Source organism: Geotrypetes seraphini, chromosome 8 (assembly GCF_902459505.1).
Source record: "Geotrypetes seraphini chromosome 8, aGeoSer1.1, whole genome shotgun sequence".
In the NCBI taxonomy this organism is placed as follows: Eukaryota; Metazoa; Chordata; class Amphibia; order Gymnophiona; family Dermophiidae; genus Geotrypetes; species Geotrypetes seraphini.
In genome coordinates this window covers 96,005,563-96,017,680 of record NC_047091.1, presented here as the reverse complement: position 1 = coordinate 96,017,680, position 12,118 = coordinate 96,005,563, and the positions used below count along the sequence as shown (strand labels likewise).

The 12,118-nt window shown below is 44.0% G+C and overlaps 1 protein-coding gene across 7 annotated transcripts in view; it reads left to right on the top strand.

Annotated features, from left to right (window-relative positions):
- CHERP (calcium homeostasis endoplasmic reticulum protein) overlaps positions 1 to 12,118 on the top strand; it is a 155,827-nt gene that overhangs the window by 80,678 nt on the left and 63,031 nt on the right. For all 7 annotated transcript variants that reach the window (XM_033955331.1, XM_033955330.1, XM_033955329.1 and 4 more), the window contains one exon: positions 9,030 to 9,119. In XM_033955331.1, coding sequence (XP_033811222.1) covers positions 9,030 to 9,119 — 90 coding nt within the window. The remainder of the gene's footprint in view (positions 1 to 9,029; positions 9,120 to 12,118) is intronic.

Genomic DNA, 12,118 nt, shown 5'->3' with positions numbered 1-12,118 from the left:
GAACTTAACCCCCCACTAAAATAGGACATATACATACTTAAAATGATGGCTGGTTACAAACAGTATGCCTAGACTGTATAGACCTAAACAGGGCAAAAGTAAATGTATGGGAAATAAACAGCTGATAATACAGTGTATCTTGAAAACATAAGCCGATAGTAGCTCAAAGACAAGCCAACTGGGTAGATGAAAAGTGAAACCTGGGAAAGATCTAAATTATTGTTCAAATGAGCTTCTATTAAAACCAAAGAATAAAACCACAGCACTCGGGAAAGTAAAAAAGGGAGAGTAAAATGGACTTACCGAAAAGGTCTCTGCATTGATGAGATAAACTCGTATGCAGAATAAATGTGAAAACGCGACAGTGGGGCTATGATATTTGATGTGTTGAAAGAGGCGCCAAAAAAGTGTCGGCAGTGGATTGGATGCACACTGATAGGGGACGGGCATTAGGCTGTTAAAAAAGGCTGCTTTAATAAATAAATGAAAATACTGGTGAAAAACTAAATAAAAAACCAAAACCATGATAAAATGCCAAACTTGACTGCAAGTGGTAGTGAAAGTAGCATAAGGCGCCCGTAGTACTGTTAGTGCCAGAGCTGCTTAGAATAAAGAACCGTGCTGTACATGAGGAGAAAAAAAAAGAATGAGGTGATAAGATGTAAAGTGCTGGCCCCTCACTGCACCACTTGCTAAAACTAAGGAGCAATGTTCTAGAGCAGGGGTGCCCACACTTTTTGGGCTTGCGAGCTACTTTTAAAATGACCAAGTCAAAATGTTCTACCAACAATAAAATTTTTTTAAAAACCCACAAAGTACACTGTACGCTTAGAAAATATTAATTATCATTCCTATTTCGGGGTTTTTTCAAAGAGGTCAAAGCAGATGACTCTATGCACTGTCACCTCAGTAACAACCATACAAAAATAGGCAAATATACCCCCTCCCTTTTTACTAAACCACGATAGCAGTTTTTAGCGCAGGGAGCAGCGCTGAATGCCCAGCGCTGCTCTTGACGCTCATAGGCTCCCTGCGCTAAAAACCTTTATTGCGGTTTAGTAAAAGGGGACCATAGTGTAAAATATAGACTGCAGATATAAATTCAGACACATTTTGATCACTAAATTTAAATAAAATCATTTTTCCTACCTTGTTGTCTGGTGATTTCATGAGTCTCTGGTTGCACTTTCTTCTTCTGACTGTGCATCCAATCTTTCTTCCCTTCTTTCAGCCTGTATGCTTCCTCTCCTCCAGACCTCATTCCCTCCCCCAACTTTTTCTTCCTCTCCCTACTCTTTCTTTCTCCCTGCCTCCCTTTTTTTTCTTTCTCTCTTCATGCCCCCTTTCTTTTTTCTATTTCTCTTCTTTCCTTCTGTCTCCCTGCCTGCCCTCTTTCTTTCTTCCTGCCCTCCTCCAAGCCACTGCCACTGCCATCAGGGAACAGACCCCCAAACTGCCGCCATCGGATAACAGGCCCCAAAGCTGCCACCCCAAGCTCTCCCTGCTTCGGGGCAACCAGCATTCCTCTCCCCGATGTCAATTCTGCCGTCGAGGAGAGGAAGGCTGATCGGCTCAAGATCGCGATTGATCTATTGGGGAAATACTGCCGGGTCCTGCCTTCACGGAAACGGAAAGTAGGCAGGACTCGGCAGCAAGAAGAGCAAATTGTAAGCTTCACTGACCTTTCTACCGCCTTTGCCCGTAGCGAACGCATGCTTTGGGGCTCTAACATGTGCGTGCCGTCTTCCTTCTCTTCCACCCCCCCCCCCCCCCCGGACATAAGTTCAGGTTTTGGAGGAAAGAGAAGGGAAGCCGACATGCACATGTTAAAGCCCCGGAGCATAAGTTCGCTATGGCCTGAAATCTCCAAGCCGGTTTTTTTTTGTTTTTGGTGTTGAGCAGCACCGGCGGCAGCAGCAGAATTCAGAGCGGATGATAGCCGGACGGTCATCTAAATTACCTGGGCGGACTGCCCGGCGAAATGGCCCTAGGGAGAACACTGCATACTCCTCAAAAATATGCAACAATTGAAGGTACTGTACTTTCCGGATCTACTAAATACAGGAGGATTTCATCAGCAAAGAGAGCTATACCAGTGGTTCCCAACCCTGTCCTGGAGGACCACCAGCCAGTCAGTTTTTTGGGATAGCCCTAATGAATATGCATGGAGCAGATTTGCATACCTATCAACTCCATTATATGCATATCTCTCTCATGCATATTCATTAGGGCTATCCCAAAAACCCAACTGGCTGGTGGTCCTCCAGGACAGGATTGGGAACCACTGAGCTATATGATGTTCCATCCCTGCTACCGAAATCCCCTTCAAATGCGGATGATGCCATATCATAAGCGCTAATGGTTCTATGGATAGTGCAAAGAGCAAGGGGGATAATGGACATCCCTACCTAGTGCCTCGCACTATTGGAAAAAAAAATCAGTGTTCGCTTGATTGATCCGAAGAAATGCTGTAGGTGCATGATATAATGTTCAGACCCACTCACAAAACGGCCCCCCCATTCCCATTTTCTCCATCACCACCCACAAAATTTCCCAAGATACCCAGTCGAAGGCTTTCTCCGCATCGATCGCCATCAAAACCGCGGGGTCCTGTCCCTGCTTTACTTTCCACATCAAATGCAAAGTATGCCAAATAGTATCACCCACCTGCCTCCACTGAATAAACCCAGATTGATCCATATGGATTACACTAGGGAGTAACTTTCCCAAATGTAAAGCCAAAACCTTATCAATAATTTTTGCATCGACATTCAACAGGGAAATAGATCTATAAGATCTGCAATTTAACGGGTCTCTCCTAGGCTTCAAAAGAATCGCAATACCTGCCTCTCCCATTGTACCGGGTAAGAGACCCCCCTGCTGAGCCCCATTCACTGTGTATGCCAGCAATGGACCCACCTGTTCCCCAAACTTCTTATAAAATCGGCTCGTATAACTGTCCAGTCCAGGTGATTTCCCGAAGTTGGCTCCCCTAATGACACCCAAAACCTCCCCCAACGTGACCAGTTCATTAAGCTGTGCTTGGTCTTCTGGAGACTGGACCAGCAAACATACTTTGTCTAAGAAACTAGTCACCTCCCCAGCTCCCCCATCCCCTCCATCGCTGTAGAGGCGACGATAGTAATCCAGAAAGGATTTACCAATATCCGCATCCGTGACCTGCAGGACCTCCCTCCTATCTCGTATAATTGCAATGGAAGCTTTTGCCTGCTTTATTTTAATATAGCGCGCCAACTGGGCACTACACTTATGACTATGCTCATATAGGTTAGACTGAAACCATTCGCGCACGTGGTTATACTCTTCCATCTGGAGCTGATTCAACTCTCCCCGCACCTTATGCAATTGTGCCAACATCTGAGGATCCTGGGATCGCTTATGATCCAGGTCAAGAGAGAGCAGACGTTCACGCAAACATAACTGAACTCGAGCTTTACGATGCTTAAATCTGGCTCCCCATTTTATAAAAACTCCCGGCAACACTGTTTTCAACACATCCCATAGGATCCCATCGGACACCTCCCCCGTGTCATTAAACTCCAAATAGTTATCTATACTTTGAAGGACCTCTGCCACCACCTTGGGTGCGGTAAGCAGCGAGTCATTAAGTCTTCAATAATGAGTACCACCCCCCGACACCACACCTGCACAATCCACCGATATTGGGGCATGGTCCAAGACTTGAATAACCCCAATTTCCCTTATCTTACCCCATTGATTCCTATGAACCCAGAGCCCATCTATTTGAGTATAAGTATGTTGAGCACTAGAATAATGAGTATAATTTCGCTGAGTCCCATGCAGAAGGCGCCAGCAATCCACCAACCCCAAGGTATGTATGAATGCCTGAAAAGTGCGGGTATTCCCCCGGTGAGAACCCCTATCTCCCTTGGAATGGTCCAGTCTCCCGTCTGGTATTACATTAAAATCCCCTCCCTCCTATAAACACCACCCCCTGAATAAACTGCAACAACTCAGTCTGTAATTGACGATAAAACTCAGCCTGATCCACATTGGGACCATAGATGTTCACTATTGTCACCAGTTGCCCTTGTAGTTTCCCTCTCAAAGCTAAACATCTCCCATGAGGATCCCTATATACCTGATCTATTACCAATCCCAGTCCCCGTTTCACCAAGATCGCAATCCCACCCTTTTTTTAAGTAGTATTCTGTCCCTGATGTGTCCAAACATGTTCAAATGCAGGATTCTGCAATAAAGCTTCATCTCTAGGCCTCAAATGAGTCTCCTGTAACATGCATATGTTCCAATGCATTCTCTTCAGTTCCCTGTGAACCCTCTTCCCTGGATTGTTCAAACCATTAACATTCCTTGACCTAATCCTCAGTAAATCTCGACCCGCCCCTGTCCCCTGTGTTCCCAATCCAGAATCCACTGTTTTCCCCATTACCCCCCTTCCCCCCACACATGTTGATCTAGTATGTTCCAGACCAGCTAATGAGAAAAGATGAAGTCTCCACCAAAAGGCATCTGACTCCCCACACTTCCCAACCACTCACATCCAACAATATATATGTTAGCATCTCTCATACAATAATAATACCATGACACCCGGCCCACCAACCCCCACACATCACTCATACAGCCCAACCCCACTTAAACCTCATGCTATACATCCATACTTTTAATAACCCCCTCCCAAATGTCTCCACCTGCACCATGCATTCCACACAACCACACAGGCCCCCTAACTTCATACACACTTCCCACATATCACCTCGAGACAGCCCAGGGAGCCATACCCCTCAATCCACCTCCTCGCTCTCCATATACTGCACAACCAAGTCCTGTAACTCAAAAGTTCACAAAAAGGAGTTGAAACCTCTCAAGCCCCTATTCCAGATAAGCAAAGGCAGTCCCTCCATTGTGCCACCAAACACTCAGGTCTCCATCGGGGTCAGCTTTTTAGTAGAGCGGGTGACAGTACGCCTGGGCTCCACTGATCTTCCCCCCTTCGTGGGGGTCGCCACCGCTGGTACTGTGGGCAAGTTATTACAACCCAGGTCTTTCAAAGCCAGCCAAACATCACCCATGGTATCCACCCTGCGTGACTTGCCATTAATGGTCATCCATATACCAAACGGGAACAACCACCGATAGTGATGCCCCTCTGCGCGCAACACTTGAGTTACATCCTTGAAAGTCTGACGCTTCTGCAGTGTGGATAAAGCCAAATCTTGAAATACTCCCACTGTAATCCCATGCCATTGAAATTGCGATCGTCTCCGGGCAGTTTAGAGTATTTTTTCCTTGACCATATAGTCCCCAAAACAGGTAATTGCACTTTCGGTGAGCCCAGTCGGCCCACTCCCAATCCCCGATGGGCCCTCAAAAGAATAATAGCCGCAGAGTCCATCGGCTCATCGGGTCCCAACAGTTGACTACAAAAGTCTTGCACCACTGCTTTGCAATCCTTATGCCGCTCATCCTCCGGTATTCCTTTAAAGCGCAGATTACTTCTGTGGGACCTGTTTTCCAGATCCTCAATTTGAGCCTGTAGATCTGCCAGCTCTTTCACCTGCTGCGCCATCACAGTCTTAGTTTCCTCCACCGTCTTCTCCAATCCGGAAACATGTTGCTCTGAGGCCTCGACCCGACCTCCTAACTCCCCGACTTCAGCCTGAAGTTCCATCGCTGTTTTAACATCTTCCCGGACCCCTTTCATTTCGGCTTTTAGATCTTGGAACCAAACTTCCAGCGTCGCTTTCAGTGCAGAAGCACTCTCATCGGTTATGGCAGAAACCTGCGACTGCAGAGATTGTCCCGGAGACTGTGCCATCTTGGCTTTCACAACAGGCGACATCGGTCCTTTCACCGTCCTTTTACTACTCACTGTTTCACTAAAACGGAACTTTTCCAGCCAACAAAGCACCATCAATCGGGAGTAATTCCGCTCGCAGGAAGCTATTTAATCGCTCATGACAACAAGCCCCTACTGAGCTCACAATTTACCCTGCCATTCGGTAGAGTGAAGTCACTTCCTCCCATTTCTTCCTCTTATTAATGTGCTTCCTTTCTGATTTACTTACTTTTAATTTGTAAACTGCCTAGTGGCATCGTGTGTATTTAAGAAGTATATAAAATCTGCTTAATATAGAAAAAAAAATAAGTAGTTTATGTGTCTGGAGGGGATTAAGGGAAAGAGGTAAATTTCTTCATTCCCTCCTCTAGAAGCACTGCTTTGATACTGGAATACTATATAACTGTGGCTACCTGAGAACTCTTGTAGGAAAGAGCTCACAGCTCATTAGTTTCTGTCTCCCTCTATTTGCTATGAACAATACAAAAACCCAAAAGGGGAGTACTGCAAGTAAGCAAAAACGACACGTCTCCCCTGACCCGAAAGCAGGGTGAAGGGCAGAGGCAGCCGAACCAAAACAACCTGCTGCTAATTATTAGTGTAAATGGGAGACCCCCCAGTCTCACAGCTTGCAATGGGAACAAGTCCCTAAAGCACCAGCTGTCACAATCGTACACCCAGAAGGGTATTTATTACCTGTGAAACATCCCTGGGTTTCCCATATAAATTGAACTAGTGCACAAGTGTGCTAAAAGTGAAAAGTGAAATAATCACTAAATATACAGTGAAATGGTTCAGCTGTCTCTGTCCCCCATCCGAGGATCAAATGGCGTCCAAAGTCAACCGGGCTGGCTCGAACACGAGCAAATCAAAAAGACTGAAAAAGTACTTAGCTTCTCTGTGAAGGTCCGGAGTGCAGGGTAACCAGCTTGACATGAACCCATCCAACGGGGCTCTGTTTCGAGGGGAATAGACCCCTCTTCCTCAGGAACCAGCTGTGAGTTGAACTGTGCTGTCAGGTGCCAGCCAAAGGATAAAAAGTCCAGAATGAAAATGGCGCTAACCAGAGGAGAATGCCTCCGCGCATTTAACTGCAGAACTTCTGACGTAGAAACATGAACAAATCACATGATGGAAACCGGGAAAATTTGAAAACACCCTGGAAGGAAAACACTTGCAGAAAAATAACATGAAAAATGGCCTTGGAAGTGTCATTCAAATGGTACAATGCCATTCGATAAATTCATTGAGGCCTGATGGTTGTAAAGATTGGAGCTCAAAGATCCTATATTGTTCCCTACGTTGTAAGTAGATCAGTTTGTCTCCTTCAAAATTCTCGGGAACTTGCTCTGTGATACCCCAATGTAGGTCTGCAAAAGAATGATGGTATTGAATGCAATGAGGAACCATGGGAGAGCTCATAGATTGAGTATTAATCCTACTCCTATGTTCAAAGCGAGTTCTTATAGTCCTTTGTATGTGCCCCACGTATAAAAGATGACACGGGCAGGTTATAACGTATAAAACCCATAACGATTTACAGTGAGTAATGAATTTAAGAGCATATGATTTATGAGTACGTGGATGAACCCACTCATTGCATTCAATCGTGTTTTTGCAGATGTCGCATGTGTTGTTACACTTTTTATGATATCCATTGTAACTAGAGCTCATAATCTCTGATGAAAATTTAGAACGAACTACACAGTCTGCCACATTCTTAGTCCGAGAGTAAGCTATGCAAGGTTGGTCTACTTACAATGTAGGGAACAATATTGGATCTTTGCGCTCCAATCTTTACAACCATCAGACCTCAATGAATTTATGGAATGACATTATGCCATTTGAATGACACTTCCAAGGCTATTTTTCATGTTATTTTTCTGCAAGTGTTTTCCTTCCGGGGTGTTTACAAATTTTCCCAGTTTCCATCACGTGATTTGTTCACATTTCTACGTCAGAGTTCTGCAGTTAAATGCGCGAAGGCGTTCTCCTCTGGTTAGCGCCATTTTCATTCCGGACTTTTCATCCTTTGGCTGGCACCTGAGAGCACAGTTCGACTCACAGCTGGTTCCTGAGGAAGGGGTGTCTTTCCCCCTCGAAACGGAGCCCCGTTGGACGGGTTCATGTCAAGCTGGTTACCCTGCACTCCGGACCTTCACGGAGAAGCTAAGTACTTTTTCAGTCTTTTTGATTTGCTCGTGTTCGAGCCAGCCCGGTTGATTTTGGACGCTATTTGACCATTGGATGGGGGACAGAGACAGCTAAACCATTTCACTGTATATTTAGTGATTATTCATTATTATTTCACTTTTTACTTTTAGCACACTTGTGCACTAGTTCAATTTATATGGGAAACCCAGGGATCTTTCACAGGTAATAAATGCCCTTCTGGGTGTACAATTGTGACAGCTGGTGCTTTAGGGACTTGTTCCCATTGCAAGCTGTGAGACTGAGGGTCTCCCATTTATACTAATAATTAGCAGTAGGTTGTTTTGGTTCGGCTGCCTCTGCCCTTCATCCTGCTTTCGGGTCAGGGGAGACTTGTCATTTTTGTTTCTCTCTATTTGCTGGCAGACTTAACCCATTCCTTCTAGACCGGCCTGGTTGGACTTGAGAAAAGAACATTTGGCAGATAAGTCCAAATTTTTCCCTGCTATCCTATTTGGCAAATCAGATCACTGAACCTGGGATCACCAAATTGAACCAATACCCTCCCATCCCATCCCAGTGCTTTACTGTCTCCTCTGTATTACAGCATTGATTTTTTCAACAGATTAATTGTAAAATGCTTAGATATATACATGGTTAGCAGTATATCAAATTATACTACAAATGTTTTAAAGTTTAATATTGTAGGTCTTATTTCATTAATTGGGCCTATAGCTTAGACACAATGGACACACTTTTAAGACCACGTAGATCCCTTCCTCAAAATGCTCTCAGATGAGGTATCAAGAATGATTCAAGCAAGGACAGGATTAGCATCATGAACTGAATGGAGTCATTGGATTTGGGGTTCCCTTTCTTGCTACAGTATTTCTGAAACTTTTCGCGGATCATACAATGATATATACCAGTCAGTGATGATCTGGGGTCTATCCAAGATTGTTCTTAAAGTAGAGATAGTTGTATTATTTGGTTGCTCATAATCATTTGCCTTCTAATATTTCCTATGTACTTACAGCTTCTTCAGCTCTGGGAAAAGAATGGTTATTTTGATGAGTCCATTATTCAGCAATTACAGAGTCCAGACCTTGGTTTGGGACAGTATCAGGTGGGTACTGGGTACTATTGAGAAGTCTTTCCTTCTCAGTTTTATTTAATGTGTTCATGGGATTTCTTTTTAAACTTAATTACAGGGGCTATATGTGGCTAGGTAAAAGATGCAACCTCATAAAGAGCTCCTGTTGATGCTGTTCTTTGACTATGCACTAGTTTTCTTCAGTAGAACACCAGTGGTCTTGGCACTTCTTGTGAAATGAAACATCGCCAACATAAGCAAGCATGTATATGGATGACTGCTCACCATTGAAATCAGAGTGATAGGGTAAAGTCTGAATAGGGAGGATCCTCTATCAAACAGTATAAGTCATTAGACAGGTCTATAAAGTTACTTTCAAAAGATCAGAAGCATATACCTCTGTAGTATTAAAGTGAAATGTTTGTGGGGTTATCCTAAATGACATCGAAGTGTTTTGTTTTTGAAGAGCAGCTTTGATAAATATTTGTTACAATCCTTATGTAAAGCTTTTAGTGTGGGATCCTGTCCACAAATGCAGCTATGTGCCAGGCCTTGTCGAGCTTCAGCTACTGTCTGCATAGAAGTCTGTCAAACAGCACAAAGGGCAATTAGGCATAGCCTTATTCCTCATGTTTCTCCTTATATGAAGAAATCATATGAAGTCCTGATTGACGTCACTCCATATTGGTCTGTGTGAACAGTCTGAAGAAATCTTATACTATGGAGGAAAGTAAAAGGAAGATCCTAGAGTTTAATGTATATATTTACAACATAATTTAAATATGGGAAAGCATCATGGAAGGACATCAGTGAAAGGAAAAAATATAGCTGAGAGCCTATTGTCAAGCATACACATCTAGTCCCTTCACCTTTCTCCCTGCTCATTTCAGTGCCTGTCTGTAATAATAATATAACTTTTATGCTGAAACAGATACAGTTGACTCCAGCTAAGTGCACGTCGGTTAAGCGCACGCTTCAGTTATTCGTAGCCTACCACCATGGTCCCGGGTGTTTTTTACATTAAAGTCAATGGACTTGAACTCCGGATAATTGCAATTCTTATAAGCACACAATCCGCTTATGCGCACTGATGTTATAGGTCCCACTTCTATTCGTTCACATTATGTTCACTCTGGTTAAAAGCAATCACGTTCTCATGTGGATGAGCCACGTGTTTCAGATCAGCAGTCCAAGCCTGGCCAGATGTTCAAACTTTCGGAACTGCACCATGGCGTTGCATGGAGAAAAATCTTTGTCTTTGGCTGAACGTGTCTAACATGCTGGTCAAAAGTCATTGTCTTTGGCTGAAAGTGTCGATGTCTTAAAGAGACTTGATCAACGGGAGAGTCAGGTCTTTATTGCAAAACATTATAACGTTCATCCTAGCCAGATTTCTCGGATTCACAAAAAAAAGCAAGCCATATTGAAAGACTGGCAAAACAACAGCAATCCTACCAGGAAATGGAAAAGAATTGGGAAGGCTGGAGACGTTGAGCAGGTGTTGCTGCGATGGTTTGCTGAAGCTAGAAGTCGTCAACTTCCAATCAGTGGGCCTCTGCTGATAGAGAAAGCAACACAGCTATCCGAAGAACCGGGCGTAGAAGACTTCAAAGCAACAAACGGATGGCTAGAGAGGTGGAAAGTTCATAATGGCATACAATTTAAGAAGCAGCATGGTGAAAAACAAGACGTGGATGAGTTTGGTGCAGAAAGATGGGTCATGGAAATGTTGTCATCAGTCATTGGTGGATATGAACCATGCAATGTTTTCAGTGCCGCTGAGACAGGCCTTTACTGGCGTGCCATCCCTGTTGGAACATTGGCTTTCAAACACAGCAAAACTGTTGGCTTCAAGGTGCCAAAGGAACACTTGAGATTGCTGGTCAGTTACAATATGGACGGTAGTGAAAAGCTGAAGCCAGTGGTGATTGGGAAGAATCGAAATCCTCGGTGCTTCAAAAACATTAAACGCCTGCCTGTTGAATATGAAAGCAACAAAAGCACATGAATGACACCTACACTGTGGATTGAATGGTTGCAGAAGCTTGACAATCTGATGAGCAGGCGTAGGAGGCACATTGTAATGCTGTGTGATAACTGTGCAGCACACAGCAATGATGTAAGGCTAACCAACATCAAACTCGTGTTTCTGCCACCAAACATGACATCTTTGATCCAACTGATGGATCAGTGGATAATTGCCAACTTCAAACGTCATTACAGGTTGCTCGTCTTAAGATATGTGATTGCATTGATTGATGCAAGTACAGAATCCAGCTCACGAGCTGCTGAGCACGCGAGAAAAATGACGGTGCTTGACTCTCTTCACATAGTATGGTAGGTGTGGAGTCAAGTCTCGTCAACGATTTCAAATTGCTATTGATGGGCGAGCTTCGTTCATGCATCGGATGAGACAAATGAACTGATACATTGTCCATTGAACTCCCAGTTGGACTCTCGCCACAAGAGTTTGAGCTGTATGTTGCTGTTGACAACGATGTGCCCACATCATCTGACAACACTAATTCTGATATCTGTACAGTCATAGAGGACACTGCAGACAACCAAGAGTCTGATGAAGATGGAGATACTGCTGCAGTCATCATGACTAATGAAACACCTGCAGAGATTGTTTCCTTCTCGGACGCGCTGAAGTCCCTACACACACTGCTTTGTTATCTGGAGAAAAATGGATGTCACGACTATGGACAGTTTTACAGCATCAGTACAGCCTGAATTGTGCATCTGCATGCAGAAAACAATGACTTGATTATATCAGTAAAATGTTGGTTTAAAAAAGGTTTACAGTGTTTTGCATTAGATGGAACAGTGTTGTTTCTAAAACTGAACTGTGTTAAATTGTGTGTTTTTTGCTGAATAAATGTTTTATTGCATTTGACTACAGCGTACTGTTTCATGACTAAAAAGTGGTACTCCAATTAAGCGCACACTCCGTTTAAGTGCACGTCGCGGTCTGGTCTGGAGGGCTTGAACTTAAGCGGAGTCGACTGTATTTGGTTGATGTGATCAAC